We start from the raw sequence: 24,343 nt of genomic DNA on the forward strand, positions 1-24,343 counted from the left end.
GACAGTGCACTCTGTTGCCGACTCGTTGCTGCTGATCTGAGACAGTGCGTTATCATTGCAGACATCGCTCCGTGCATGTCGCACAGGGACTAGCCTAACCCCTGAAATTAAGGTCACTGATGACGTTTTGTTTCACGGAGAGGGCAGTGGTCCCATGATGATACTTTGTTTGATTATCTCATCATGCACTGGGATTGGATTCTGAAACAAAGTATCCTCAAAAAAGAAGTTGGAAAAAAAGAAAAGCAATTATGTAGTGTAGATGGGGAAGGACAGGGATTTTTAAATTCAAGTATATTAGAAAATAGTTTAGATTATGACATTGAGTAGATAGGGGTTTAGGGTGAAAATTAATTTGAAGTTCAGACCACACCCCATTAAGCCCCACGTACACAGCTGTTAGCCGAACGATCATTTGGCTGATGGCTACCTCTCCCAACTCCGCTCTCTGAGAGAAATGCTGTGAGACTCCTGGTAGAGGCTTATCTTATCAAGAACAAAAGGAATGGCAGTCTTAGGGTACCTTTACACAGTGCAATTTTGATCGCTACGACGGCACGATTTGTGACGTTCCAGCGATGCATTTACGATATCGTTGTGTCTGACACGCTACTGCGATCCGGATCCCCGCTGAGAATCGTACGTCGTAGCAGATCGTTTGAAACTTTCTTTCGTCGTCTAGTGTCCCGCTGTGGCGGCATGATTGCATCGTGTGACACAGGTTGTATACGATGTGCGCACGGTAACCAACGGCTTCTACATCGCAAATACGTCATGAAATTATCGCTCCAGCGCTGTGTATTGCACCGTGTAACCGCAGTCTACGACGCTGGAGCGATAATCATACGACGCTGCAACGTCACGAATCGTGCCGTCGTAGCGATCAAAATTGCACTGTGTAAAGGTACCCTTAGGGTATGTGCACACGTTCAGGATTTCTTGCAGAAATTTCCTGAAGAAAACCGGAAATTTTCTGCAAGAAATCCGCATTTTTTTTTTTGCGTTTTTTTTCCGTTTTTTTCGCGTTTTTTTAGCATTCTGCAAGCGTAATTAGCTTGCAGAATGCTAAAGTTTTCCAAGCGATCTGTAGCATCGCTTGGAAAACTGACTGACAGGTTGGTCACACTTGTCAAACATAGCGTTTGACAAGTGTGACCAACTTTTTACTATAGATGCAGCTTATGCCGCATCTATAGTAAAAGATAGAATGTTTAAAAATAATAAAAAAAATAAAAAAATGCTTATACTCACCCAGACATCTCCTCACCGGCGTCCGGCTCCTCTTCCTATAGCTGGTCTGTGCGCACAGGACCTTCCGTGACGTCACGGTCACGTGAGCGGTCACATGACCGCTCACGACCAATCACAGGACAGTGACGTCATCGGCAGGTCTTTCGCCGCACACCAGCTACAGGAACCGAACGGCAGCGTGCAGTGGAGGCGGGAAGACATCAAGGGTGAGTATAGGACTGTTTTTTATTTTAATTCTTATTTTTTGACCACTTATATGGTGCCCAGTGCGTGGAGGAAAGTCTCCTCTCCTCCACCCTGGGTACCAACCGCACATAATCTGCTTACTTCCCGCATGGTGGGCACAGCCCCGTGCGGGAAGTAAGCAGATCAATGGACTTCTAGGTGTGCGGAATCCCCTGCAATTCCGCATTTTAATGAACATGTTGCTTTTTTTTCCGCGATGCGGTTTTTTCGCGGAAAAAAAGGCTACATTTGCACAAAAAATGCGGAATACACTTAAAATAATAGGAGGCATATGTAAGCGTTTTTTTCGCGTTTTTATCACGTTTTTATAGCGAAAAAACGCGAAAAAAACGCGAAAAATACTGAACGTGTGCACATGGCCTTAAACCACACATGTTGTGGAGGCCCCCAGACACAGAATGTTCTGAGCCTGCTGACGTGCATTCAACCAAAATCTGTATTTCCATGAAGGCCAATAAAGACTTAATTGAGTGCCAGGCTCTTACACCAGTTTTTACAGGTTTGGGTTATGCAGTCTTCTGCAGATGTGTATAATCTTAATTTTGTATATGGACCATCCCATTTTCCATTGCATGTTATATGTTCATTGATTTCCAGGATGCTGTACAGTTTCATGTTGTGGTCTAAAATATTCTTTCACCCTGTACCACCAAAGACAGGCAGCTACATGATGACACCCCTAAGGCCATGTGCACACGTTCAGTATGTTTCGCGTTTTTTTCGCGTTTTTTCACTATAAAAACGTGATAAAAGCGCGAAAAAAACCGCTAACATATGCCTCCCATTATTTTCAGTGTATTCCGCATTTTTTGTGCAAATGTAGCCTTTTTTTCCGCAAAAAAATCGCATCGCGGAAAAAAAAGCAACATGTTCATTAAAATGCGGAATTGCAGGGGATTCCGCACACCTAGGAGTGCATTGATCTGCTTACTTCCTGCACGGGGCTGTGCACACCATGCGGGAAGTAAGCAGATCATGTGCGGTTGGTACCCAGGGTGGAGGAGAGGAGACTCTCCTCCACGGACTGGGCACCATATAATTGGTCAAAAAAAAAGAATTAAAACAAAAAATAGTCATATACTCACCTTCGATGTCTTCCCGCCTCTCAGCTGCATGCTGCCGCTTCGGTTTCTATAGCTGGTGTGCGGTGAAGGACCTGCGATGACGTCACGGTCTTGTGATTGGTCGAGACCGGTCATGTGACCGCTCACGTGACCGTGACGTCATGGAAGGTCCTGAACCACAACGGCATCTATAGGAACGGACGCCTGCAGGTGAGTATAACCATTTTTTTTATTATTTTTAAACATTCTATCTTTTACTATAGATGCTGCATAGGCAGCATCTATAGTAAAAAGATGGTCACACTTGTCAAACGCTGTCAGTCAGTTTTCCAAGCGATGCTACAGATCGCTTGGAAAACTTTAGCATTCTGCAAGCTAATTACGCTTGCAGAATGCTAAAAAAAAACGTGAAAAAAACGGAAAAAAAAAATGCGGATTTCTTGCAGAAAATTTCCGGTTTTCTTCAGGAAATTTCTGCAAGAAATCCGGACGTGTGCACATACCCTAACAGTGAGCAGCTCCACCACACACAAATGTTGAAATCTTGCACAGAAAGATAGTGTGAATGATGGTTACATAATTGTAATGAAATTCTGTTTATCTTTTTACAGAGCAATATTAATGAATTCATGGAGCATGGTGGCATGTCATATGAACTGTAAGTTGTTATGTGAGTAGTTTTATCTAAAAGTACTGCAGTCTAAAAGGTTCTTGTACTCTACACACAACATTATTTTAAAGAAACCATATTAAATACTAAAAAGCCAAAATAACAGTTAGGGTCTGATTCATCTGTGTATACCTGGTGTAAAACACTTTGAAATCTTAAATATTTGTGCAATGTGACAATGTTGCTATTTGGCGTATTCACACCAGCAGAGGACTGGGTGTGACTGTGTCAACCTGTCCATCATCAGATGTGACACCACTTCAGTGACGTAACCTACTCAAGAAACGTTACTCCAGTAGTTGCATTTGTGGTGAGACTCGTGCCTCAAGGTGCACATTCATTAAGTGGAGTGCACCTCTTAATTTCATGCATCTTACGCCACTACGCCCTTTCATTATGACTAGTATGTATAATGCCAGCCTTAGTGAATCGTCCCATTAGCGTCATTTTTTTTTTCACTGTCGATGATGTATTGTGTGAAGGTTTCCATCTGCATATACTTTTTGCTCCCAGTACATTTACTTTACTCTCAGGTTTGTTTTTCTTTACTAAGTTTAGACTTTTCTTTTATACTAAATATTACACATATTTATTTATTTATTTTTAACCGTAATTTGGATTCTTTTCTGTGTTTTTTGTGACCCCCGATTATTTTATGGAGCAGGTTTTAACTGCACACAAAAGACCTAATATTTTTGTATCCGCATCCATGCAGTTTAGGGTTGATGTCTTCCAAGTAATGCTGCATTTACACTGCCAACTTTGGCTCGTCAGTGCACCACATACACAATATATACTTATACACAAGTCATTCAGCACACATTTGCGGCAAAGAATTAAGGAGACAGAATGATCACTAATACGATTGCTCTGTCCCCTTACAGTATCATAATATTGGTAGCACGTCCGCTGTTTACACGGAGGGGTGTACTTCTAATTCTGATGTGTTATTTGTTTTTCGTGCCTGCATAAATGATCTGACCATCCAGTGAACAAACTTTGCTTATTCATTGGGCGATCCCTGACCTGTTTACTTTTCCACCATAAGAACAGTTGTCGGCCAGTGGTACATATTTTTGCCTTGGCCACAAATCCAATATTTTCCCTTTCAAGTGAACCCACAGAATCAACCTTGCTACTAGTATACAGGATTTGGCACACATTTTGTATACTTTATGTACATATCCAAGCGTTAAATGGTCTTGTTTTATTTCATGATATGTTCCATGTTAACAAACTTCCCTTTTTCTGCATTTAGTGGTATGGAGCATTGTGAAAAGTTTGAGATCTCGGAGACCAGTGTGAATAGGGGTCCAGAAAAGATCAGGCCAGAGTGTTTTGAGCTTCTTCGTGTTCTTGGAAAAGGTGGTTATGGGAAGGTAAGAGACCATATAATTTGTTTTTACTCCAAGTTTAGTGTTGCCATAACTTAAGCTGCCACAGGACTAAAAATTGGCTTTGCGTTTTTAGGAAATAAAGATTCAAGTGCTTCTGTAATGTTGCCTTCCCATTTAACCTGTTGGAAGAGGATCCATTCACCAGACCAGAGTTCTCAACCGTACCCCTCAGCATTCACTAGCATCTTTCCATGCCCAACTTAACATTGTTTTAGTGGCATTTTAAAGGGAAACTGTCATGAGGATTTTTTTTACTCAAACTAATGACATGTATGTACAGTCACTTCTATGCTGATTAAATCCATTTTGTGGTTTGAGAAATCCAGCGGTTGAATCATATACCCATGAGCTGCAAGTGCTTTTGGATGGAATGTGCACTTGCAGCTCTCCTGCTCCCCTTCCGTTTTCCCCGCCATCTGCCTCTAAGGATTTGTTGCTGACACTTCTTCACTGCTGATCTGCTTGTCTCCTCAGATGGGGCGGTGCATGCACAGATCAACTCACTGGGTCTGGCGACATCATGTGGACCTTACTGAGCATGCACTGCCCCAGACACTGCCTATGCATGCGCGCGATCACTTTCGTAGGATGCAGGTCGCTGAAGCAAGAGTGATGTGTCAGTCTAATGCAGGAAGCGGAGGATGTTCCACTCCGAAGCACTTGAGGTTCATTAGCATACAATTTCAATGCTGGATTTTTCAGAAACTGCGAAACTGATTTCTACAATCAAGATTTTGATTTAAACAGAATGAAGCCATCTGTACATTCATGCCTATAGTGTGAGGTATGAAACCCCCATAACTGGTTCCCTTTAATTTTTCAATAATGAATTTATTAATTGTGCTTTTTAACCCCCCCCCCCCCCACCGTTGTCAAAATATTTTTTCCTATTAGTTAATTTTAAGATTATTGTTTACAGCAGACACACTTAATTTTAAGATAATGTAAACTAACACTAGACAGCCTTAAAATGAGTTCAATTTATCACCATGGCTCATGCTGCTTAATTAAAGGGGTATTCCTGTCTTGTATATTTATTGCTCACTAGATGGAGGCCCGATGCTATTACATCGGGAGGGTGGTGACGTCCCGATGGGGGCAGCTTTTGCAGTACTGAGATTCTCTCGTCCCCAAGCCCCATATAATGCTGCATAAAGGTTGATTATGGCCCCATAAGATGCTCCATAGAAAATGTGCCCCATCTAATGCTGCATAAAGGTTAATAATGGCCCCATAAGATGCTCCATAGAAAATGTGCCCCATATAATGCTGCATAAAGGTTAATAATGGCCCCATAAGATGCTCCATAGAAAATGTGCCCCATATAATGCTGCATAAAGGTTGATTATGGCCCCATAAGATGCTCCATGGAAACATGTGCCCCATATGCTGCTGTGATAAAAAAAAAAAAAATAATAATTACATACTTACCCCTTGTCCTGAGCAGGCCCCCGGAACTTGCGATATTCACCTGTCCCCGTTCCACCACCGGTCGCCACTCAGTCTTCCGCGTCCTCTGCAGTGGCTGTTCAGGCAGAGGGCAGCGCGCACACTAATCGCGTCAACGCGCCCCCTGACCTGAAAGTGACAGCCAGAGGACACGGAAGATGGAGCGGTGCGCTGAGGTGGAACGGGGACAGGTGAATATCTGAATGCTCACCCTCCCCTGTTATACTCACCTGCTCCCGGCGTGGTCCCTGGCAGCTTCTCACTGTCAGATGGTCTCCAGAAGCCGACAGCTTCTTCCTATGTTCAGCGGTCACATCGTACCGCTGAACACAGGAAGAAGCTGCCGGCGCCGGAGAAGCAAGGACATGCAGAGATGCGCCGGGAGCAGGTGAGTATGATGGACAGCTGCCGCTCCCCTCCCCCGCTGACCCGGAAGGTTTGGCGATGACCCGCTGTTGGTACTGCGCAAGGGCCTGGGACCACCAGCGGGTGCCATATTGGAATACCCATCACTTGGGTATTCCAATATGGTGGTCGGCGTACTTCCGGTGTGGCGCGGTGGATTGTGGGATTCGAGGACATCCAGACGGAAGTGGATGACAGACGATTTAAGGCAATTATATAAATAGATCTTCTGGATGTGATAGTCGATACAAGTACCACCAACGTGACCTGCATGTCTCGTATAGTGCCTTGATGTAGTGGAGAGGTTGTTGGAATCTCCCCTTCACTCCACTATCAGCAGCTCCCAAGATAAATACAGGCCCCATTAGTGGCACCCACCTCTACTACAAATTTATGGCTTATCACTGGGTAGAATAGTTTTGCACTTTACTATATAGGGTTGTCCATCATCTAAAATGGCCTTAAGTGGTTTTACACTACTATTTTGTAAGAAATACTATTACTGTTGACAATATCGAATTACAAGAATACTGAGCAATAACAATATCAAGAAATATTATTGCCAACCTCAATATCAAATGATAAAAGTACTCTTGCGCAACAGCAATATTCTTATGTAGACTTAAGGGGTGGGCAGCAAAGAGAGCGCACTTAACAGGAGTCTATGAAAAGAAGTCCTGCCTAGAATCAAATGAACAGCATAAAACAAATTATAAAACAAGATTCAGATTGCAATACTTCATACAAGCAATACTCCTTAATTCCTTAAAGGGAATCTGTCACCCCCTGGGAAGCTTTTAAGCCATTACTATGGGCATACAGGTAGTAGAATAGTTAAGATAGTCTTATGTGTATGCCTTATAGCTGCAGTGTAGTTGTTGAGCAAATGAGCTTTAAACCTTTGTTAATGAGTTCTTCCAGGCTCCCAGTGCTTCGAAAGAAATCTCTGCTCTGCCTCCTCTCTTCATTACAAGACCACCCCCCTCCCATGCACATAACACTGCCCTGTGAGGTTTGGTGTGGTTTCCAGATGTTTTTGCCTGGCTCCTCAATTTCAACTTTTCAAAGTGGCAAATTTGTTTGCACATATGTACTCTCGAGCCTTTACTCTCAAAGTTTACTGTATCGGGCAACTTTTTTTCGCTCTAACAAGTCAGAAAACAGGGTAAAAACAGAAATAAAGAACGTTTTGTTTCATTTTTATGATTGTTTGCTATTTTGACAACTTTGGCACACAAAAGAAGTCCGCAAATACTATAAGTCAAAAGAAGAAAATGGAGTTAAAAAAATCACGAATGATTAATTGGCTCTTTAGCGCCTTTGACTTAAGAAAACAAGTATTTGTATAATCTTTATATTGTCTTTTGAACTTCCAGTGAGCAGGGGAAAAAAAACCTTTATCTATTGTGCAGGTTTTTCAAGTACGCAAAGTAATAGGAGCTCATACTGGGAAGATATTTGCCATGAAGGTACTTAAAAAGGTAAGTTGCATCTGTACACACAGTTTGTTAGATCTCAATGTTTCCCATAGATTGTTGCAAACATTCTTGTTTTAATTTGAATTGTCCTTTTTTAATAAGGTTAATCAATGCAGAATGGCATTAGAAGCCGTTTTCCTCTATACATCTGTTTTGAGTTCTTTGCTAGATCACATTTCCTTCCACTGTCCTCTTATGGAACTTGTACTTGTTAAATGAGGATAGAGGCATGCAGTAAGAGGGAAGCTAGATCTATAGCTATGCAAACACCTCTGGTGGGGTGTCACATGTAGACAGCTCCTGTCCATAAGTCCTCTCGGGTTCCTCATCCGAAACAGAATGTCAATCTGCATTTTAATGAGCTACTTTGTTTTCTGGCAGACTTGATCCATCTTTGTAATTTCTGGAATGATGACCATGTAATATTACGTTTCCCGTGCGGTAGCCTTCTGTGGCCATATACGCTGTTAGGGTATGTACACACGTTCAGGATTTCTTGCAGAAATTTCCTGACCAAAACCGGACATTTCTGCCAGAAATCCGCATGCATTTTTTTTCCGGAGCTTTCCCAATGTATTAAATAGCAGGAAAAACGTGAAAAATATTCAAAATTAATGAACATGCTGCTTTTTTTTACCGCAGTGCATTTTTTTCACAGAAAAAAAACGCATCATGTGCACAAAAATTGCGGAATGCATTCTAAATGATAGGATGCATATGTATGCGTTTTTATTGCGTTTTATAGCGAAAAAAACGTAAGAACGTGTGCACATAGCCTTAGAGGTTGAGATTTTGAATGATCAGCTGACTGCCTCAGATGCCACATTTTGAAATGGGAAGTCTCTGACATAACACCCTTTAAAGCAGCTCTAAATGTGAAGCATTAATTTGACCAGTCACTCTGTTAATCGTAGCCACTATTAGCCCTTTTATTCCGCAATAAAGATATGGGCCTTTTGATTTGGTGCTAATTATTATCTTTAACCTCTGGGGTAATAATGCAAAACAGCCTAAAGACATGCTCCCTAGTAAAGTCCATAAAATCGGCACTAAATTAAGAGGTCTCTGGAACTGTATTGCGGAAATAAAGGGAACAAATGCGGAATACTCGGGGGAGCAGTGGGTATAAAATAAGAGTAACATATCCAAGCCCTTTCCACTTCCTGCCAACTTCAACTCAAAAATATTTCACGGATCCGTACATTCCTAAACCAAGAATCTGCAAAAACCCTAGTCCATGCCCTCATCATCTCCCGCCTTGACTTCTGCAACCTCCTACTCTGTGGCCTCCCCTCTAAGGCTACGTTCACACATCCGTCAGTACGGGGCCGTCGCAAACCGTCGGCCCGACGTACCGACGGACGTTGTGCTAAATGTAGCACAACGTGGGCAGCGGATTCAGTTTTACAACTCATCCGCTGCCCATTGTGAGTTCCGGGGAGGAGGGGACGGAGTTTCGGCCGCGCATGCGCTGTCGAAAATGGCAGACCCAACGCACAAAAAAAGTTACATTGAAAGTTTTTTTTGTGCGTCGCGGCCGCCAAAACACGATACATCCGTTGCACGACGGATGCGACGTGTGGCCATACGTCGCAGTGCGTCGCTAATGCAAGTCTATGGAGAAAAAAAACGCATCCTGCGGTCAACTTTGCAGGATGCTTTTTTTGTTCTCCAAAACGACGCATTGCGACGTATCCCTAAAGACGGAAGTGTGAAAGTAGCCTTAGGCTGCCATCACACTAGCAGTATTTGGTCAGTATTTTACATCCGTATTTTTAAGCCAAAACCAGGAGTGGAACAATTAGAGGAAAAGTATAATAGAAACATGCACCACTTCTGCATTTATCACCCACTCCTGGTTTTGGCTTACAAATACTGATGAAAAATCCTGACCAAATACTGCTAGTGACACGGCAGCCTTACACTCTCGCACCCCTCCAATCTAATCTAAACTCTGCTGCCTGACTAATCCACCTGTCCTCCCCCTATTCCCCGGCCTCTCCCCTCTGTCAATCCCTTCACTGGCTCCCCATTACCCAGAGACTTCAGTACAAAACCCTAACCATGACATACAAAGTCATCCACAACCTGTCTCCTCCATACATCTGTGACCTCGTCTCCCAGTACCTACCAGCACACAACCTCCGATCCTCACAAGATCTCCTTCTCTACTCCCCTCTTATCTCCTCTTCCCACATTCGCATACAAGATTTCTCTCGCGCATCACCCCTACTCTGGAACCCTCTACCCCAACATATCAGTCTCGCGCCTACCGAGGAAACCTTCAAAAAGAACCTGAAGACCTACCTCTTCCGACAAGCCTACAACCTGCAGTAACCACTGATCCACCAAACCGCTGCATGACCAGCTCTATCCTCACCTACTGTATTCTCACCCATCCCTTGTAGATTGTGAGCCCTCGCGGGCAGGGTCCTCTCTCCTCCTGTACCAGTCGTGACTTGTATTGTTTAAGATTATTGTACTTGTTTTTATGTATACCCCTCCTCACATGTAAAGCGCCATGGAATAAATGGCGCTATAATAAATAATAATAAGAGTAAAACCTGGTCATCTATGTCATGGTGACAGGTTCTCTATAATGTGGACATTTTCCTATCTAGACTCATGTACTGTGTGATTTTCTCCTAGGCTATGATTGTGCGGAATGCAAAAGACACGGCACATACAAAGGCAGAACGTAATATCCTGGAAGAAGTGAAGCATCCTTTTATTGTGGATTTAATTTATGCCTTTCAAACTGGTGGAAAACTCTACCTCATTCTGGAGTATCTTAGCGGTCGGTCACTTTCTGCAACTAAAAAATGTCTGGCCTCAAACACATTGGTCTTTTTTTTTTTTTTTTTTTCCAGGTTTTTCATTTCAAACCTTTCAAACTCGTATTTTTATTTAGGTGGAGAACTCTTCATGCAGTTGGAGCGTGAAGGGATCTTTATGGAAGATACTGCCTGGTGAGTAATATCTGTAACTGATGCAGCCATAAACCACTTCCTCTTCTATGAGACAGTGTTGCCCAATATCCTTTCATCCGATACTATTGTAGCTTCTGTTTCCTTTTTTAACATAAGTGAGGTGTATTTATGTATAACAAATTTAGCCAGAAATAAAGTGTGATCCTAAGATGGTAAGCCCTAGCCACAGGATAGCGAATAACTTGCTGATTTCTGGGGGTCCGATCACTGGGCTCCCAGAGATCCCAAAAATGGGGCTCTGGAATCCAAGGACTGGACTTGGCAAACCTACACCGTGTATGGAACAGAGCTATGGTGCACGTTTCATTGATTGTTCATAGGACTGCTGGGAATAGCTGAGTGTTGTGACCTGGTTTTTCCTTGATATTCACGGACCCCCAGTGATCCCCTATGTATATGGGATAGTTTACTATCTTGGGAATAACCCTTTAACTTAAAAATAGATGTATAAGAATGGCAGTAAAAAGTTTGTGAGTGGCGTAAGTTGCCTCTTTCATTGCAGTTTAAAAAGTAGTAGTATTTTTCTAGTTTTTTTTACTTCACCTAAAAAAAAATATCTTAGTAACTGAGCCAAAAAGCATAGCAATATAAAGATCAAAAAAGAGGAGGAGCTTTCAATATTGACCACGTATAAAACAAATAATTTTATTGAACAAACATGTAGAATACCAGAAATGGGTACATATAAAAAGTGAGAAACCACAGAAGAGGCAAATGGTGGGTATGCCTGGCTGTTCATTTGCAAATAGTAATCAAATGATTTGGGCATAACTAAAAAGCTCAAAGACCATGGTATAAGGTAATCGGTGAAAAGTCTAGCACTATTATTTCGGTATAGCATTCCAAAATGTAACCAACTGAGAGTTAAGCTATGATATTTCTACACGCCACACATATTACATCAGATATACATACAAATACACACATGAACAATAAATACTTAATTACATTTCGCATAAAGTTACCTTTAAAAAAGATGTCCAGGGGCTCACCACACCTGACACACGTTTTACAATGAAATGGACTAGGCATTACTATTTTAATATGAACATCCAGGCATACCCACCATTTGCCTCTTGTGTGGTTTCTCGCTTTTTAGATCTACCTATTTCTAGTTTTATATGTTTATTTAATATAATTGATTTTATAAGAGGCCCAAGTTTAAAGTTCCTTTTCCTTTTTTGTTGTATGTGTGTGTATATATAATATCTGTGTGTATGTAGAACTATAATTTTAAAAACTGGGGATCTGAAACTGTGATCACTTCTTCTATTACTAAAGTACTGACTTCAACATTTTAAGGGGTTTAAAAGGAGCAATCAGAGCTTTGTTGTATAACAAGTTTTCAGATCATCTTTTGTGTCATTTGGATTATAATAAAGATATTACTTTGAAGTTTAAATATAGTTTCTTGACCTCTTCACCATCAGTCAGTTATCGTGTAACCCATCTGCCGGGTATGATACAAGCTCAGTCCTTGAGGCTGGATTAGACATGCACCGTACATGTACGCCAGATGCCGGGAAAGATTTAAGAAGTAATAATGCGTGTAGCCATGTTTTTTTCCTAAGCTGGTACTAGCCAGTGTTTAGAGCGCTTAGGCAATTTTGAGATTTTTTTGCAGCTTAACTGATGGATATTAACTATGTAGTCAGGTAGACACTGGGGGGACATTTGTGTATGCATGCTTGTAAAGCAAAGATATTTTGGAACACGTTCATTTTGTGCAAAAAAGTTCAAATTTTTTTTGTTTTTTGCTTATTTTTTTACACTTCTTTTTACAAAGTTTCCCTTTTTGAAGAAAGGGTGTTGCCTCTTAAACATTCCCGATTGAGTATTATGCTATCTTGCAGACTGCAACTTTCCCTTGATGTACAAATAAGGCTAGGTTCCCATTGCGCTAATGGGTGAGCGCTAACGGACAGCGTTGCACGGCGAAATTAACGCCGTGCACCGCGTCTGTTAGCGCTCTCATTGCCAGCAATGTTTAAGCGCATTGCTAGCGCGTGTCATTTTCGGCACGCGCTAGCGATGTGCCGTTCTTTTGCAGCGTGCCTCGGACGCTGCTTGTAGCGTCCGCGGCGCGCCCGAGGTCCGTTCCCCGCTCTCGCAGATCGGGGATCTGCGCTAGCGGGGACGTTTAACGCGACCCCTTAAAAGACATTGCGTTAGCGCAATCCGCTAGCGCTAAACGGATTGCCCTAACGCAATCTGAACCTAGCCTTATGCTTCAAAAAGGATTCATAAGCCCAGCCCTCATTCTCTAAAACATGTTATAGTTTGATGTTAACAAGCTACCTCTTAGATAAACTTATAAATGGCCAATGATATTTAAATGAATATATTTTTTTCTGTTCTGAATCTGTATATGAAAGTTATATCATTCCTTGTTTATTTTCAGCTTTTACTTGGCTGAGATCTCAATGGCTTTGGGACATTTGCATCAGAAAGGAATAATTTATCGTGACCTGAAACCGGAAAACATCATGCTTAACCATCAAGGTGGAAACACAGCAACTTGCGACTCTCCAACTTATTTTTTATTTTACATAGATGCAATTCAACAGCAGTCTGCTCACTACTTCAGAATTTTGAACAGAAGCAGTCCCACCCCAGACATTTAATATTTATAGAACATTTCCAGAATATGGCATGCATATTCAATGACTCAACACCCCTTTAACTTAGACTTGGCTTATTCACACTTGTTTATTAGAGAACTACCATATTTTTCGGACTATAAGACACACCGAGGTTTTAGAGGAGGAAAATAGAAAAAAAAAGTATAACAAAAAAGTTGGTCATGATGAACTGTTACGGGGGGTGATCTGCCGCTGATACTGTTATAGGGGTAATGTCCTCCAATTCTGTACTAATGTGACCCATCCTGGTGTGTATATACATATGCCCCCCCCTATCCAGCTGGTGTGTATATACATATGCCCCTCTATCCAGGTATGCATGGCCCCAACTATCCAGGTATACATGCCCCAACCCCCCCCGATCCAGGTATACAGGTTCCACCCCCAACTCAAGTATACATGTCTGCGGAAATTTCCACGGCAATTCTGCAACTCTTGCCGGGGGTATATCGCATGCAGAATCTGCATGCATATTCCTGCTAAACACTAGCGTTTTGCAAGCGTAATTAGCTTGCAGAATGCTAGCGTTTCGAAGCGATCTGTAGCATCGCATGGAAAACTGATTGACAGGTTGGTCACACTTGTCAAACTTGAAATGGAACTACATTTTTATGCAACTTGTATCTGCAGAAAAAAGTGCAATGCAGTCCTGATAGGTGGCACTAGAGTTCAAGTCCTCTTCCTCTAGAGACTATTTGCATGTTTGATTTACAGAGGAACATTATATGGCCTATAAGTCTCCTTACGCCAACTTGGCACTCTCTACAACGAAAAACGTTCCCCAATAATCCCACAGTCTGAAGCCTCTTATTTAACCAAATCAGATCTCCTGCTTTGCACTGATGAGGGGCAAACACCAGAAAACCTGTCAGCAAGTGGAGTGTGTGATTTGGCTTAGGCTGGTTTCACACTTGCGTTTTTATCTGCATGCGTTTTTAAAAAAAAACGCATGTGTGAAAAACGCATGTAAACGCGGTAAAACGCATGCGTTTTTAGACACATGCGTTTTTATAGAAAAGCACAAGAAAACACAAGAAAACCCTAACCCTACCCCTAACCCTAACCCTAAACGTGACTGAAATACGTGGCACTGAAATACGTGCAACTGAAATACGTGGTACTTAAATACGTGGCACTTAAATACGTGGCACGTGGCACTTAAATACGTGGCACTTAAATACGTGGCACGTGGCACTTAAATACGTGGCACGTGGCACTTAAATATGTGGTACTTAAATACGTGGCACTTAAATACGTGGCACTTAAATACGTGGCACGTGGCACTTAAATATGTGGTACTTAAATACGTGGCACTTAAATACGTGGCACGTGGCACTTAAATACGTGGCACGTGGCATACGTGGCACTGAAATACGTGATACGTGGCACTTAAATACGTGGCACTGAAATACGTGATACGTGGCACTTAAATACGTGGCAATATGACTGTCAGAAAATGTTCATTAAACGGTTAGGGGTGAGGTTAGGGGTAGAGTTAGGGTTAGGGTTTGGATCCCTTTATCACCTTGATGGTGGTGGGTGGCTTTTCAGTGTGTTTTCTGGTTTTTTTCTATAAAAACGCATGCGTTTTTAGCGCAAACAAACGCATGTGCTTAAAAACGCATGCGTTTACATAGACAGCAATGCATTTTTTTGCCGCGAAAAAACGCATGCGTTTTTTCGCGGCAAAAAAACGCGCAAGAAAATACTGCAGGTAGCATTTTTGAAAATGAACGCATGCAGACAAAAAACGCATGCGTTTGAAAACGCGATCAAACGCATGTGCAAAAAAACGCATGCGTTTTCAATGTTAAATATAGGGAAAAAAACGCATGCGTTTTTTGTGCAAAAACGCTGCAGACAAAAACGCAAGTGTGAAACCAGCCTTATTCTCCCAAGTCATATGGTAAGACTTGTGAAAGGGTCAATATTGACTTTATTAAGGATTGCTACATCTGATAGGTGGTGCTAGATTTTAAATCTTGATAAATCGGAAGCATCTTATTCAAGCGGACACTTCATCAAGAATCCTGTAGAAAACACCCATCTGGATAAGTCTGGGCACAAAATGCCGGTCTTGATGAATTGGGGCCTATGTACATAGTGATCTGTGTAAACTTTTACAGAAATAAGCGGTTATCTGTTTTTGAAAGTAAATCTCTTTTGAATTCTTCTTTAGGACATGTGAAGCTAACAGATTTTGGACTTTGTAAGGAATCCATTCATGATGGCACAGTAACGCATACGTTTTGTGGCACAATAGAATACATGTGAGCTTTCTATTTTCATTGTGTTTGTACTAGTTATTCGTAGGACTTGTGCTGTATGGACAGGGGCATCTCCTTGGTCCATGTAGTCAAATGTGGTCTTTGCTTTTGCATTGTGATTGTTCTCGCACACTTTTTATACAGAAATAAAAACATAAATTCAAAAATAAGAAAGGTTTTGCCCCTATACACATATATTTTCTTAAAGTGAACACCAAGCGTATTATGAAAATACCATTTCATTGGTTTAGTGGATGATTACATAATACATATGAAGCTTTTTTTCATCTTGTTAGTAGAAATAACAAGGAAGCCCTCTCTATATGACAGTCGGAGAGCGCATGCATAGATATTTTTGCTAAAACCCCTTAAATTAAACCTGAAAGTCTACACTTCAATTACATCTCAGTTGTTTATTTTAAATCCAAACTGGTGACACACACAGCCCAAATCGCATAGATTTGTGGACATAACTGTATTTATTTATTTATTTATTTATTTTTACTAATTTCTATGTTTGTTATAACCTGGGGTCTAGTGAGACCCCAGAACATAAGGGTACCGTCACACAGTACCATTTTAATCGCTACGACGGCACGATCCGTGACGTCGCAGCGATCGTATGAATATCGCTCCAGCGTCGTAGACTGCGGTCACACGTTGCAATCACGGCGCTGGAGCGATGCCGAAGTCCCCGGTAACCAGGGTAAACATCGGGTAACTAAGCGCAGGGCCGCGCTTAGTAACCCGATGTTTACCCTGGTTACCAGCGTAAACGTAAAAAAAACAAACAGTACATACTCACATTCCGGTGTCTGTACCCCGGCGTTCTGCTTCTCCACTGTGTAAGCGCCATAGCCGGAAAGCACAGCGGTGACGTCAGACGTCACCGCTGTGCTCGCTTTCCGGCCGGTGCTCACACTGCAGAGAAGCTGAGACGCCGGAGGACAGACACCGGAATGTGAGTATGTACTGTTTGTTTTTTTTTACGTTTACGCTGGTAACCACGGTAAACATCGGGTTACTAAGCGCGGCCCTGCGCTTAGTTACCCGATGTTTACCCTGGTTACAAGCGAACACATCGCTGGATCGCTGTCACACACAACGATCCAGCGATGTCAGCGGGTGATCAAGCGACGAAAGAAAGTTCCATACGATCTGCTACGACGTACGATTCTCAGCAGGATCCCTGATCGCTGCTGCGTGTCAGACACTGCGATATCGTAACGATATCGCTAGAACGTCACGAATCGTACCGTCGTAGCGATCAAAATGGTACTGTGTGACGGTACCCTAAGGAACATTCAATTTGCATCAAATTACTTCCCTGCAATAGGATAGAGGGGGGGGTAGAGAAGCTTGGGTATACTAGCATTTACTGAAGACTGGGGGAAGTATAATAAGGTTTTTTTCATAGGTTAACCAAACATGCAAGTCTCCAAATATTCCCATGTTGCTACTGATAACAGCGATCATAGTACCTGTGTGGTTTTAGTTCTAACAGATTGCTTTAATGTTATTGTTATTGTTTTTTTTTATGAAGTCTATAAATACTTTTAATCTTATTTTTCAGGGCTCCAGAGATTCTGATGAGAAGTGGCCATAATCGTGCAGTGGACTGGTGGAGTTTGGGAGCCTTGATGTATGACATGCTAACTGGAGCTGTAAGTGTGAAGATGTTTGTGCAGTAAAAAAAACATCTGCAATCTATACTAGTCTGCTGGCATGTCCTAATGAGTAGCATAGTATTACCTACCGATAGTATTATCTACCAATATGCATGTACTTCTATGTCGGAATGTAATTCTTGCGTGATGCTATAGATGTGGCCACGAAATGGCTGAAGATATACAACCCAAATGCCAAAAAAGTTGGCACGCTGTGTAAAATGTGAAGAAAACATGAATGCAATGATTTAGAAATCCTTTATAGCAATATTTTAATCACAGCAAAACCTTAAACCACATCAGAAATTGAAAGTGAGATACTTTTCCATTTCATTCAAGAAAATTCTGTCATTTAGAAAATGATTGCAGCAATGCATCTCAAAAACCTCACTCAAGACAGGTGTAACAAATGGCTGGAAACGTGGTACTAATGAAAAAAACAGCTGTAGGGTTTGTCTAATAAGTCACATGACTGTATAAAAAACATCATGCTAGAGAGGCAGAGTCTCACAGAAGCAAAGATGGTTAGAGGTTCAGCAATCTGTGAACTAAAAGTATCTAAAAATTGTGGAACAATTTCAGAAAAATGTTCAACGTAAAATAGCAAAGGGATGTCAAACTCCAATAAACAGAGAGCTATAATTAAAACTTGAACAAAGTTGCAGGCCAACCTTGATATATATTTAAAAAAAGTCTTCAATTGGAAATTTTTCCTTATCAAATATAATGATGAACATTTTCATATGAAAACAAACCTAAAGTGGTTGTCCCACGCACAAAATACATTTTAATTAATAGATCTTGGAATAAAATATTGAAATAATTTAATATGGAAGAGTAGTGAAAAGCATATGACCCAATAGCCTAATTTAAATATGTAATAACGAAGGATAAAAAACCTTTAATGGTGCAAATAATAAAGTATGATGCAAACAAAAGTACCCCCAAGCACAGTATCATACCCGCACAGTAAATTCCTCCACAGTACCCTCCACACGCACGGTATGATAACCCTACTGTACATGCTCCCTCAATCCCCCAGACAAAAACGGTGACCCCATCACAGTTTGATTTTCCTAATGTAATCCCCATACAGCCCTCAATGCAGCATAATGGCCACAAAAAGTTCTCCATGCAATATAATAGGCTCTGCATAGTCCTCCTTACATTACAATGGCCCCACATAGTTCTTCATATAGTATAATGGCCCCACATAGTGCTCCATGCGGTATAACGGGCGCCACATAGTGCTCCATGCGGTATAACGGGCCTCACATAGTTCTCCATGCGGTATAATGGGCCCCACATAGAGCTCTATGCGGTATAATGGGCCCCACATAGAGCTCCATGCGGTATAATGGGCCCCACATAGAGCTCCCTGCGGTATAATGGGCCCCACAGAGAGCTCCATGTGGTATAATGGGCGCCACAGAGTGCTCCATGCGGTATAATGGGCGCCACAGAGTGCTCCATGCGGTATAATGGGCGCCACAGAGTGCTCCATGCAAGTATAATGGGCCCCACAGAGAGGTCCATGCGGTATAATGGGCGCCACAGAGAGCTCCATGCGGTATAATGGGCGCCACAGAGTGCTCCATGCGAGTATAATGGGCCCCACAGAGTGCTCCATGCAAGTATAATGGGCCCCACAGAGAGGTCCATGCGGTATAATGGGCGCCACAGAGTGCTCCCTGCGGTATAATGGGCCCCACAGAGAGCTCCATGTGGTATAATGGGCCCCACAGAGTGCTCCATGCAAGTATAATGGGCGCCACAGAGAGCTCCATGCGGTATAATGGGTGCCACAGAGTGCTCCCTGCGGTATAATGGGCCCCACAGAGAGCTCCATGTGGTATAATGGGCCCCACAGAGTGCTCCATGCAAGTATAATGGGCCCCACAGAGAGCTCTATGCGGTATAATGGGTGCCACAGAGTGCTCCCTGCGGTATAATGGGCCCCACAGAGAGCTCCATGTGGTATAATGGGCGCCACAGAGTGCTCCATGCAAGTATAATGGGCGCCTCTATTCTTGATAACCAACCTTGCAGAAGCTGACAGCTGGGGGCAAGCCGGACTGGCCATCTGGCAATTCTGGCAAATGCCAGAAGGGCCTGTCTGGTCATGGGCTGCCTTGTCTGCTACATTGTTAACAGAATCGGTGTTCTCAAGACACCTATACTGTTAAGAGTTATGATGGAGCACAAAGTCGGTATCATTAGAAATATTGGTGTTGTAGAAAATCTTCTTTTCCTCCATCGAGAGTAATATTAATAATATATTTCATCTGGTGCTTGGGGACGGGGACAACATGGGCATGTGTGATTTCAAATGCCAGGGCTGAATTTCAGCCCCAGTCCGTACGTGGCTGGGGGTTGCAGTTTTTTATGGTTGGTTCAAGAAAATAGAGGGGAACCCATGTCGGGTTTTTCATTCATTTATTTCCAAACAATCGCAGCCGGCGGCTGTGGAATACCCCGATCATCCGCACCTACTGTCACTGTTATTAGTGGCAGCAGGTGTCGGATGATGGGGGTAAGAGTCCCAAAAGCCCCCACCTGCTGTCATTCGGACTTTAATATAACGCTCATCATTCTCCTCTGATCGCCGGCTGAGCAGTGGAGAATGAGAGCTGGCTTCAGCACCAGCCGCCGGGGAACAGCACTTACTGTAGTGCTTCTTCCCCTGTGCTGATGCGTGTCACACGGAGGACATCAATGTGTGTTCTACGTGTGCTGGGCGTTCTTCTGTCTGTGCTGGCAGTAAAAAACGGACATGTCAGCGTGTTTTGCCACGGACACACACTGACATGTGCACAGACCCATACATTTCAGTGGGTCTGTGTGTGTCTCCGGTATGTGTGAAAACTCGCCACTTGTACCGTAGACACGGACGTGCAAAGAGGCCTTACATTAAGGTTGGAAGACATCATATTCCTTATTTGCAATGAGGCTGCAGAGTTTGGTACATGTCATATATGTAGGATAGGCCTGCTAAATGTCCTAAAATCTCATAAGCATTGTTAGGTTTTATGTGGGACTGGCTATCCACTTCCAGTGTATTTGTTAAACAAGTTTTTTTTTTTTTTTTCCCCCTTCAGCCACCATTTACTGGAGAAAATCGTAAAAAGACTATTGACAAAATTCTTAAGTGTAAACTTAACTTGCCCCCCTACCTCACCCAAGAAGCCAGGGATTTACTTAAAAAGGTAGGTACTGGTATTTCCACATCTACTGATACAAATTCACATTATGGGCACCTTCTGATACCTCTTTACAAGCATTTATTGTGATTGTTATTTTTTTCTAATTACATTTTTGAAGATCTGTGCATTTGAAAAAACATCCCATAACCTTAAAGGGAACCTGTCACCCCCCCAGGCGTTTTTAACTAAAAGAGCCACCTTGTGCTGCACTAATGCTGCATTCTGTCAAGGTGGCTCTTTTAGTTGGGGTCCCTTCCAACGCTGAAATATTCATTTTTATAATTTGCCCCTCATACCTGTAGTCTGTCCGGGGGGCATGTCTTTTCCCCCAAGACACAAACGCCTCCGAGCCATCACTCGGCCCCTCCGGGCGCCGCCTCCTCTACAGTCATTAACGTCCCCGGCGCCTGCACTGTAAGTTTTTGTTTTTGTTTTTTCGGGCATGCGCAGTTTGCGCTTCCCTTCGACTCCCATCACATGATGGGAGCTTACAGCACAGGCGCCGGGGATGTTAATGAAGGCAGAGGAGGCAGCGCCCAGAAGGGCTGAGTGATCGCTGGGAGGCGTTTGTGTCTGGGGGAAAAGATGGGCCCCCTTGACAAACTACAGGTAGGAAAGGCAAATTATAAAAAGGAATATTTCAGCGTTGGTAGGGACCCCAACTAAAAGAGCCACCTTGACAGAATGCAGCATTAGTGCTGCACAAAGTGGCTCTTTTAGTTAAAAACGCCTGGGGGGGTGACAAGTTCCCTTTAAAAATGCGCTGTATGTAGACTTTTTTTTTTCTATACACTTTAATTTCTGATAGTGTTTTTGAACAAAAAGAAACCACTTTGAAAAACAGTCTGAAGACCATTTCTCCATTTCTGTTCATGTGCTCCTTTAGGACTTAAGTATGTTGTATGTGGAATTCCATGTTGAGGACCTTACTCTCAGAGGCAGGGTAGAAAGATTTGAGAGCTGCACATCTCCTATTGCTGACTCAGTATGTCATTGTATTACATAACAACCACTTCTCTGAATGCTAGTCATGTGATATTACACCTTCCCTACAGCACTTCCGCACCATAATTGTCTGCTTGCTGGGAGCTAAACCCACGGTAAAAAGCTGTTTGCTGCACTGTTTGCAGCCTTGATGCAGATGACACAACTAGTGATGAGCAAGGTGTTATCTGAGCATGCTCATGTGCTAACCCGAGTCTTCGGCATGCTGGAAAAATATGTTTGAGGCCACGAGACATGCAGTCGCGAGGACTCTAACATATTTTTCAAGAACACCGAAGACACTCGGTTAGCACACGAGCATGCTCAGATAACACCTTATCCAAGCACGTTTGCTTATCACTAGACACAGTTCGTTAAAAACAGTGTAAATTCAGCCCGGAAGAGTTTTCTCACTTTTGTCATCGATGAAATTTGTGTGCGAGACTGAAGTTGCTTTTACATTTTGATCATATTGAGCCCCGTACTGATTCTTATAGGCTTACATTGTAAAAGTGATTTTTGGCTCACACATAAACCCTAATGTGACTCAGTGAGTGATAAAAGGACCGTAGAGGCGCTAGAAACTTTGGAAGAGAAGTATCTTATTCTACTACATTACACATTAACACAGGTTTTGGGGAAATATTCCCTGGGGGGGGCTTTAAAGACAGGTCTATTATGGGCCATGAGGACCAAGAAATGTATTTTAACTTATCACTGTGTTCCAAGTGCCGTATCTTGTGTAACAAGTTGTAGTTTATGGGAAACGTTTAGGGGTGCACATAATTTATTTAATAAAGGCATCTTGAAACTCCATGAATTTTTTTTTTTACCGTTTTGTTAAATAACAGAAGCATTATTACTCATCTTGCCAATACCTTCCCTGGTCCTTGGTTGCCGTTTCCCATACTCGCCAAAGCATCTAAGAATTTAAACAGCTGATATTGGAGGATTCTCTGAACCTCTCTATGGCTACTGTGTCCATGCTATCTTCCTGACATGATTTTGTTTTTTCTTTTTCATTTTCTTTTTTTTTTTTTTTTTTTTTTTTTTTTTATACCTGTAAGCTGCTAAAAAGAAATGCTGCCTCACGCCTTGGAGCTGGTATTGGTGATGCTGGGGATGTTCAGGTAAACGCCCATTCCTTTTGTTTTACTATTAAATGGCTCTGAAAGCAAAGAATGCCTTTCCATTTTGGTCAATGAGCATACACTTTGGGAAATGTAAATGTTGGAAGGTGGAATTTGTGCCTTGGAATTTGTGGATGTAGTGGAGCAGAGTGCTTTTCTGACTACTACTTCTGCTTAATTTACGCTTACTTTCCAAAAGGTTAGTCTGTGCTAAACTAGGAATGGATTCTGGCTTTAGGTAGTCTTGCCCAAAGAGTAAGTCTAAAGTAAACATTTCCCTGTGGTCTTCGGATAGAATACAAGTTATTTTCCCACATAGTAATACATCTGGCAGTACACACTAGATTGGCTAAACCAGGATTGTCCAACTTATCTTCTAAACCATTCCGCAGTTCTCTGATCCTCACAGGTAGCTTGCCAGTGAAGGGTAATACCAATTTATGGGCAACACAAGATTCACAATAGTTAATCTCTGAGCTCACGTTTTCCCTCTCACTATGTAGTAAGCTTTGCATAGGTGACAAAACATGCCTGGAAAACTCCCATGAACATCTCCAGCCATTAGATCTTGTGGTTCATGTGGGTACTAATGGATATCTCTAGATTCTGTTGAAGCACCACTCCAGTGTTTCCACTAATGTAAGTTCCCTGACCTTAGTATTATACTCACCAGCCGCTGTCTTCAGCTGTTCCCGCCACTGCTTCAGTCCTGCGCCGCCATCTTGTGACCACAACTTCTGACTGACTGGAAGTGAGAGGTAACAGTCACAAGCTATGTGTAAGTCTGACAGCCTTGTTCTGGCTCTCATAGACTTACATTGAGTAGTGACTTCAGGTCTGTTCAACAAACACTGGAGCGATCAGATTGGTCTTCTGCAGGTTGTGACCTAACAGAGGGGCACCAAAAACAAAGGAAGACCGTGGCTGGAGAGTATAAAACTAGGGCCGTGGAACTTGGTGACACCACACCAACGGTAAAATAAAAAAAAATGCTAGAGTGGTGCTTTAGAAGTCGTCCAGTCAAGGTAGATGTACCTTAATAATGTACAGAATCATTATAATATTAAAGCTAATCTGTCAGCAGGTTTTTGCTATCATCTAGGAGCAGCATGAGGTAGGCAAAGAAACCCTGAACCCAATGTGTCACTTAGGGTACTGTCACACAGTGCAACTTTCCAACGATCAGGACCAGCGATACGACCTGGCCGTGATCGTTGGAAAGTCGTTGTGTGGTCGCTGGAGAGCTGTCACACAGACCGCTCTCCAGCGACCAACGATGCCGAGGTCCCCGGGTAACCAGGGTAAACATCGGGTTACTAAGCGCAGGGCCGCGCTTAGTAACCCGATGTTTACCCTGGTTACCATCGTAAAAGTAAAAAAAAAAAAACAGTACATATTTACATTCCGGTGTCCTTCAGGTCCCTTGCAGTCTGCTTCCGCTCTGACTGAGTGCCGCCGTAAAGTGAAAGCAGATCACAGCGGTGACGTCACCGCTGTGCT

At 42.6% G+C, this 24,343-nt stretch overlaps 1 protein-coding gene across 2 annotated transcripts in view; it reads left to right on the top strand.

Annotated features, from left to right (window-relative positions):
- Nucleotides 1–24,343, top strand: part of RPS6KB1 (ribosomal protein S6 kinase B1) — a 44,642-nt gene that overhangs the window by 6,314 nt on the left and 13,985 nt on the right. Inside the window, exons 2-11 of one of the 2 annotated variants that reach the window (XM_077296191.1) lie at nucleotides 3,173–3,219; nucleotides 4,490–4,610; nucleotides 7,895–7,963; nucleotides 10,610–10,757; nucleotides 10,872–10,929; nucleotides 13,352–13,452; nucleotides 15,772–15,862; nucleotides 17,433–17,523; nucleotides 20,625–20,732; nucleotides 22,781–22,843. In XM_077296191.1, the coding sequence (XP_077152306.1) occupies nucleotides 3,173–3,219; nucleotides 4,490–4,610; nucleotides 7,895–7,963; nucleotides 10,610–10,757; nucleotides 10,872–10,929; nucleotides 13,352–13,452; nucleotides 15,772–15,862; nucleotides 17,433–17,523; nucleotides 20,625–20,732; nucleotides 22,781–22,843 (897 nt within the window). Of the gene's footprint in view, nucleotides 1–3,172; nucleotides 3,232–4,489; nucleotides 4,611–7,894; nucleotides 7,964–10,609; nucleotides 10,758–10,871; nucleotides 10,930–13,351; nucleotides 13,453–15,771; nucleotides 15,863–17,432; nucleotides 17,524–20,624; nucleotides 20,733–22,780; nucleotides 22,844–24,343 lie in introns of both variants that reach the window. The other variant, XM_077296192.1, reaches the window with a different exon arrangement.

Source organism: Ranitomeya variabilis, chromosome 3, assembly GCF_051348905.1.
Source record: "Ranitomeya variabilis isolate aRanVar5 chromosome 3, aRanVar5.hap1, whole genome shotgun sequence".
NCBI classification, from domain to species: Eukaryota; Metazoa; Chordata; class Amphibia; order Anura; family Dendrobatidae; genus Ranitomeya; species Ranitomeya variabilis.